The sequence below is a fragment of the Necator americanus genome, chromosome I (genome assembly GCF_031761385.1).
Source record: "Necator americanus strain Aroian chromosome I, whole genome shotgun sequence".
Lineage (NCBI taxonomy): Eukaryota > Metazoa > Nematoda > Chromadorea > Rhabditida > Ancylostomatidae > Necator > Necator americanus.
The window spans coordinates 19,815,231-19,823,277 of record NC_087371.1 but is presented as its reverse complement, the minus strand read 5'-3'; the positions used below and the strand labels follow the sequence as shown (position 1 = coordinate 19,823,277).

At 41.5% G+C, this 8,047-nt stretch overlaps 1 protein-coding gene across 2 annotated transcripts; it reads left to right on the top strand.

The window, feature by feature from the left end:
• Positions 1–985: 985 nt before the first annotated feature.
• RB195_006261 (uncharacterized protein) lies at positions 986–3,315 on the top strand (the record flags this gene model as incomplete). Of its 2 annotated transcripts, XM_064179255.1 has the most annotated exons (7): positions 986–988; positions 2,052–2,123; positions 2,191–2,305; positions 2,381–2,517; positions 2,823–2,930; positions 2,988–3,140; positions 3,190–3,315. In XM_064179255.1, 7 exons carry the CDS (start codon positions 986–988, stop codon positions 3,313–3,315), a joined length of 714 nt encoding a protein of 237 aa, XP_064036222.1. The 2 variants fall into 2 exon arrangements, with proteins under 2 accessions (XP_064036222.1, XP_064036223.1); XM_064179254.1 differs by lacking the exon at positions 986–988 and having other exon boundaries at positions 2,010–2,123.
• Between the last annotated feature and the right edge of the window lie 4,732 nt (positions 3,316–8,047).

Genomic DNA, 8,047 nt, shown 5'->3' with positions numbered 1-8,047 from the left:
TGTATACTTTGCACACTTATGCGGCGCAAGTGACCCAAATATTGCAGAAAGGTGCTGTCACCAACACACAGCCAAGTCTCGCAGGATATGGAACAACGACGAATCGACGGATTCTGCGCGAGCTGTGGATCGAGAAGGTTGGGCAGAGCAGTCTCGAAGGACGACACGCCTCGGCGAGAATGCAGGTACCCGAAGAGACAAAGCCAGCCCTCCGATTGGCTGAACCGAGCCTGACAAACGACCAGCTACCGCTAAACGCTTATAAGAATTCTCAAGTATAGAACGTTGACTGCACGACCTACCGTAGTAGTAATACATTAGTAGAATTACATTGAAAAATATGGCAGACTGTGAACACTCTATGAGCAAAAGTGCTGCTGCGTAGATCCTTCGAGATGCAAATATATTTATACACGAGAATCCAGAAGTGGTGAATGATTTTATTGGAAACTCTATGAAAGCATGGACCTCAGAGTATGCAGCGAAAAATAAAGTGGAAAAGCTGACGATAGGATGTATATAAGGGAGAAATTGTCTGGCATTAAGCTTTCCACTTAGGAGGCGCTTCAATTGCGTCCTTTTTGCTCCAGAATCATTTGAGGTTTACAAGCGCGTAACTAGCATGTACAATGACTTCCGGGGGCTAGCCGCTGCATCAAGTCAGTGTTTTTATGTCCTCCCAGACAACTCTGGTATCAATTGTCGACCACTTTGGGATGAATGGTTTGGTTGGCACTAGGACGGAATCGAACATCCGATCGATCATGCTGCAGCCACAGCGGAACCTCTCTCTTACCGACTGATCCTAAAGTGACCTAGGTGATTGTCGCTCAATGATTTCTTCATCTCACGAGTATTTGTTGCTGGTATCAGAAAGAATAACAGACTCGTTTGTAGTGGATGTTTCATTTTGAGTGGTTCTGCCTCAGGTGAGGTTTTCGTCAAGGTCAGCGACTCAGCGACTACCTTGAGTACCATTCAGTGAATGGTGAGTAGACTCTTGCTCTTCTCACTACAGAACAAATTATCCATTAATAACTGCTCTCCTTAAACATCAACAATCATAAATCTACCTTCAAAATTTACTCAAAAATTCCACGAATCATCCCCTTGCGTAAGTCAGAGCAATAAATGACTTGAAACTTTGGAATAAAATTCTAAGCGGAAGTGGACTCTTGAAAGTTCTCTCAGCCACTTCCAAGACTAGAAAGCTTATTTCCAAACTCGATAACATCGCAACCTTCGGGCTGCAGCGGGATTCCAAATTTGCCAATATGTAACTAGTGAATCCAAAGTCCTTGTGAGGGAGAAGGAGTTCAAACCAATTAGGAGCGATGCTTGAGGCTCAGCACCCAAACACTTGCAGAACGACAAGCACGTATTGTTTGTTCAGCTTTGAACGGCAAACATTTCTAAAAATTTGAGTTGGGCTCTTCTCAAATCCATTCGGAATCAGTCGACATCTCTTGGATCAGTTAAAGTTAAAGTATGTAAAGGATAGGTGGAGTTACTGACGTAGGGTATAGGTGTGGAGAGGTTAGGAAGTTTATTACCGAACTCGACCAGCATGAAAACAAACAATAAAGTTGGTGTGGGAGGATCGACTGGCTATCATTACTTGTTTTCGCTTTTTTGTTCCTTTATGCGAAGCAGAAGACGGGTTTGGTATAGAAGGATAGGATTTGACAAAAAGTAAGATAAACCGATGCCTCAAACCAAGCAGAAAAAAACTGTGGAACTATTAACTGAACATTCAGAAAACTGATGTTTTCGATATTTTCTATAAGATGATCTGATAAACTTGTGAAAGACTTTTTCTCAGCATCGTCCGTCATGTGAAAGCGAGAAAAATTGAGTGGATGGAGTTTTGATGATTTCGTGGATTGTAGGAACCACCTGAAGCCTACATTGGTCACCGGTACTTGTGCTTGCCAGTGCGACCGCGACACCTCCTCTTACTTTCAGCAACCAAATAGCGGCACTGCGAGTAAAGAAAAGTGTCAGCGCCCATGTCTGCGATCAAATATCATTTAGGAGATAGCATATTACAGGCTGCGTTCAAAGAAATCGATGAGTTATTCGGAACAGACTGGGTTGGAGAAGCCTACAAAAAACTTAGAAAGGTTTCGTTTGCATACTTAGCTGAGCAGACCTTAGAAGAAAACTGTCGGCAACCTTTTTCCTTTCCAGAGATACGAAGAGGGTGAGAAAGCCCCTGAGCTTTTATGGCGGCTGGCACGAGCAACACTAGAGCTGGCAGACATTGAGAATGACATGGCAAGGAAGAGATATTTGATCTTGGAAGGTGAGCACACAGGTGCACAACTTCCCCTGGAGAACTGGTCAGACCTTCTTGACGCTATCCACTGCCTTGTTTCAGCCACATCGTGTGCAGTAGAAGCTGCGATTTACGATGAAAACAACATCAATACTCTCAGATGGGCCGCCGTTGCTACCGCATATAACAGCGATTACCTTTTCGAAATGGACAAAATTCTTGAGTTTAAGAAGACAATTGTAAGTATGCGGAAATTTCGTCCAGACATAGTGGTAAGGCTGCAGCTTCTGTGCATCAGAAGTCTAAATCAGGCTTAGGACAGGCATACATTTCATTTCTCTGAGGTTTATGAATTCCACCCAGATTTGTCTGTATGTGTAAAAATAATCACTCAATACACTGGCTGGTTCTCGAAAGTTCTAAACCTCAAACGATTCGAACGGAATGAAGTTAGCGCATTCCTAACTGATTGATGAACGCAACTTCATTTTTTCCTTTTTCTTCGTCCAGATAGAATACATTTAGTGATTTCTCCTCGTTTCAGGAATTCACCACAAAGGGTCTAAGATTGAATCAAGATGATTATATTCTGCTATTCGTCAGAGGGAGAACTATATTTAATCTCTGCAATCTGAATTCCATCGAAAAAAGGGTGGCTGCAGGTTTAGAGAGCAGCATTAGAATTCGTCTCAAACTGAACCTTTTGTAGTGCGTGAAGCAGGTCTTTCGCTTGAACGGGAACGAGCCATCACCCACAGTCGGAAGGGCGCGCTGGTACTTTCTTAAATCGTACGAAATCGAGCCGAAGTACCTTCCCAACCTACTGTACCTAGCCCTTACTCACATTTCACAAGGCGACAAAGTATGTGTACAGCGAAATTTTCGAAAGTATCTCCCAATCAACTGTTTAGGACGAGGCGAGCCGATTTTTGCACGAGGCCGTGGATCGCAGAGTGGAAGGCAGCAACGCTACAGTACAAGCGGAGTGTGCTGAGATACTTAGACATACAATGTCGACATCTCTTTCGGATCAATAATAATGTTGATATAAACAGAATGTGACACTAAACTAAAAGACAACTTGCCGTAAAGCGCATAAAGAAAAAATTGGCTACAAAATTATAATCATGAAATAAATTTCGGGAATGAAAATAAGCATCTAAAAAATTCGTGAGAAAAAGTTGAACAATTTAACATTTTCTTCCCAGATTGTCTTTGTAGTTTCCATAAATGAGTTCGGTCAACCAAAAGTTAATATGCCATATAGGTTGCTAGATAGAATTTTTCACTTTCATTTTCCTTTGCGGCGCGACTTCTCGACACTGCCTTCTTCAAAAGCTTGGAAGTGTTGTTCCATCTCCAAATTTCAGTCCCAAATACTATATCTTCTGCTGGTTACCCCACTCAGATTACATCGACTCAACTGAAGATGGTTCTCCAGAAGGAGCAAAGATCAATTCCTCGCCTTTGTTGCAAAGAATGCTAGCACCGATGTGGACACTCGCTGCGGCTGTGCGAGGCCTTTAGGTAGTCAACGAGACTGTGGTTGCAAATGATCTACAGTTCAAATAGTGATATCGAACAACAGGAGGCCACCAGTGACCCTCTCTCGTTTCGGTTGTTGATACTCGGACAGGCTGTAGGAATCCTGAATGCTTGTGATGCTTCCGGAGCAACCTCATATCTGCTCACAGCTTACAATCCAAATGCTCGCTCATAGGAGCTCGTGCTGCAGTTCAAAACTTTGGTTTAATGTACCATCACTGCTTCAGCGATCCTAAACCGCTGCGCTCCACCGTGCCGCTTCGAGCGCAGCAGCCCACGTAGCTGCACCCTGCGTCACCGTGCACGTCGTTTTGACCACACTATAGGTCATCTACTTTTATTAGGTGATTCTCTCACAAGTATGAGCATTGTAGTTCCCGATTAAGATATTGGAGCCCCCAAAGAATAATACGTCTCCTACAGTACTCGGTCAGCGTGGCGTGAATCAATTCGCTTGGGTTGTCTCATCGTGTTCCACTTCAAGTCAGAATCGTGCCAGGTTTCTGTGAAGTCGTCTTAACAATGGCTCGCAGCGCCAATCATGGAATCAATGTTTTCTCTTCCCAGACGAATTTCACACCAATCCATCGACGCCGAAGGGATGAAAAGATTTGCTGGCTAGGAACGGTTTTGAACTATCGGCAGTGTAGTCGCTGCAGAACCTTCTGCACTCTGTTACACGTGTCCAAAAGCGAATATCCAATATCCACTAACGTTTGGAACTGTTGAAGGTATTTACTCGTAAAGATAGGAGAACTGATGTAAGAAGGAGTAAAAATGGAACTCTCCAGCAGTTTTATGCGTCTCATAGAAGTTAAAGAGATATCGGAGATTATAATAAGAAATTCTCGTCCTGATCCTTGAGAAGAATCAAAGAAACAAACAATATGTTAAATCCTCTAACTTCTGAAATTAATTACTGAAAAGGAGCACTTTGGATTTAAGTATGTACTGCAAGTTGAGTTAATAACATTAGGCTACTAGAAATCCTGGCAAATAGCAATCTCGTTATAATTGTTATACATGCTCAGCATCAGCCTAAACACAGGTGATTTTTTTCGAAACAAGAAATCAAACAACAACATTCGTAAAGTTCTTCACAGTGGCAATGAAAATACGAATACGATCTAAGCCTGCATTTTCTTGACTGAATATCTCTGCTTGCGCTCGAGGAATGTGCATTTGTCTCTACTTGATCCAAATATGTTTACGCCGCATGGAATGGCGCATTCGGAAGGATAGACAATAACATTATCAAAAGAATAGCGGGAATATGCAGCAAACAAATCCGTAGAGGAAAACCCACAATTAGAAGGAAAATTACTTCTCAAGCGGAGAAAAGCCGAATTCTCTCATTCTCCAATTCCAACTGAAGAGTCTTTCTCAAAAAGACTCTTAGACACTTCAGGAATGTCCATGTTTTTTTTTCGGAAGACTTCTAAACAACAAAATAATTGAACATTTTATAGCACAATATTTTCAAATGAGAACTTATTTATTTAACGTATTGTAGGTGTGCAGGTCATTACTGAAGGATCAGGAAGAAAAAATTGAGAGGAAAAAGCGAAGAGAGAAAATTCAACTTCGAGCGAAATCTGTGATTTTTCTGTAAATCAATCTAAAAAGGCTGCAATTCTTTTCGAAAATGACGACAAAGATGTTCTGATGAGAATAAGAGGAGATAGCAGGGACGGCCAAGTCTGGCTCTAGAATGAAATGTTTTGACTTTTACCCCCTTCCACTATTGACATTTATTTTCAAGATCTCAACCCAAAGGAGATGCACAACAACGAGCGGCAAAGACAGCAAGAAGCAAGCAAAAGTTGGATGGGAGACCTTATCCGTGGCTGTGGTTTGCATCTGACCATTTCACCTTCACAATCCTGAATCCTCGTTGAACTCCTAACCATTTTTCTAAGCCGAAGTTGCGGTACGTAGCACTGCGCAGGAGGTCACACGCAAGGAGCCAACATTACTCGCAGCGCGACAGCTGACTGACGTTTGTTGCGACGCGTGCGCCAAAGGCGACGCGGTGCGGTCGCGAGCGACAAACAGATGAACCTCTCACGGTTCTAAAACCGACGGAGCAACAGCATTTCGCTTTGAAGACGTAGAACGTGTTGGCAATGTGGCGACGGGAACGCGCAGGTTCAACACTCCGCTGAGCCAAAATTTACAAAAGAGACAGGAACTGAAACTACTCCGAGAAGATGGAGAATCCAATTACAACTGGTGCTTCAGCAGCTTAAAAGTGAATCAAAGAGAATTTAATGGTCAAGAAAAGCTCACATTCGGCGCACATTGATATATAGGTCTGCGAGATCGCGAATAGCTTAAAAATAGCTATAAAAAAGGATCTAAAAAAATAATTTGGATGGGGTTTTCTAGAGGACGGTTCTCCATACAAATCATGCCGCTGGTTTTTGCGAACTCCAGTTTTTTTTTCGAATTTTAACGGAAAAATTAAGATTTCTCGACTTTTTTGACTATTCCCATCTATAGGTTATGAGAAACTGGTGGTCCGGAAAGGAGGAATTCTGCACATGGAGTCTTTTTTAATATTTATATCCGAGTATATGGGCGATTTTTTTAAACACCGTCGCGCTTTTCTCAGATGGAACTACTTGCCAAATTCCTTATTTTTTATTCTATTTTATTTTATTTTATTTATTTTATTTTTTATTCCGTGCGCCAAAATTTGTATGATCTTGAACAAAGTTTTATAACTCAGAACTACTTAGTGGTATATAGAACCCCTTCTTTGTCAGATGTCAGATGTCACGCGATTTCAGGGGGTCCGCCACTTTTCCCATCTAAATCCCAAAAAAAACCAAGGAGGTTGCAAAAAAAAAAAACAGCGGTATAACTGTTCTGTAGGGGAACCCTTCTCTGAAACACTCTCTAAAATATTTCTCTTGATCCTCTTAGCACGATGTTATTTGTGATCTTCCAGAAAAATGTGCACAGTGACGACGTCAAATCTGACTCGCCCCATTATCACATTGTAGAAGAAAAATGTTGATTTTTTCATTCTTTGTTTTTGTCTTTCTTCTGCAACTCGACCTATACAGCTAACTCCTTTCTTTTTTTTTTGCATTTTGTCCTTTAATCAGTATTTAAAGATATTTCATGGATTTTAAATTAAAAATAGAATAGATTAGAAATGAAAATATTTCTAATAGAATAGCTATCGAGGTTAACATTTGCCGTTTGTTCCTCGATTAATTTTCAACTTTGCGTTCTTGCAACACACGAAATTTCCAATACATTAAATTTTCAGAAGCGCAGAAATGTCGTAGCAGGGGAAGGGGTATCGTATTCGAGTGGGTCGAACAAAAAGAGACTGGTGAAAGGTTGCTGTCTTTCAGATTAACGAGCATACCAGTAAACAAAATCAAAAGTAATGGTGAATAATAAGAAAAAATAAACGTTAAGAAACGTTAGCGGATAGAAGGAACCAGTAAGAAATCAAATGTAAATGCTAGAAAAAATGAAAAGGAACATTTCGGCTTGAAGCATCCTAACTGTTCGTTTCTAGATTCGTTTACACACGGACAGATGTAAGATCATACGAGGACTCGTCCCTATTTGAAGAGCCACCCCAGCACGGGTAGCTAGCAGCAGCAAAAATCTCCTCCGATCCTCGGGTACGATCCACACTTTCATTTTTGACTACAATATGAAAGGTAGACATAGGATTTTCCTTTTTGTGCCGATAAGGCCTTTGCCGGGATCAATCACTTTCGACTTCAAACTCACCCTTTCAGGCTTTGAAGATAGCGAACTCGCCGAAACTTCAGCCGAGAAAAAAAAGATTTTAGCAACTTTGTGTCGGGCTCAACCCAAGAGAACAAATACAAATGCGGATTGTTGGGCGGTAAGAAGTCTCCTTTCAATCCATCACTGCTCATTCGAACGTGTTTTCCTTGTACGGAGAAATCAGGAAGTGATAAAAAATAAAGTGGACGGCTTTGATCAATCCCCACTGGATGCACTCACGTGATGATCCACAGCGGAACCTCTTACCGACTGCGTTGCAGTCGCCCACTCAGGAAGTACTGGAGGTAAATTGCAGTTTAAACTACATAGGCGAATGAAATGAAAATAATTTCAAGCCTCATTTGAAAATCGCTCGAATTCCCTTCTGCCAACCACATTGAGTATAAGTATTATCGAATTACATCAAATAAAGTTCAGAAAAACAATCCCTTCAAAAACGACATT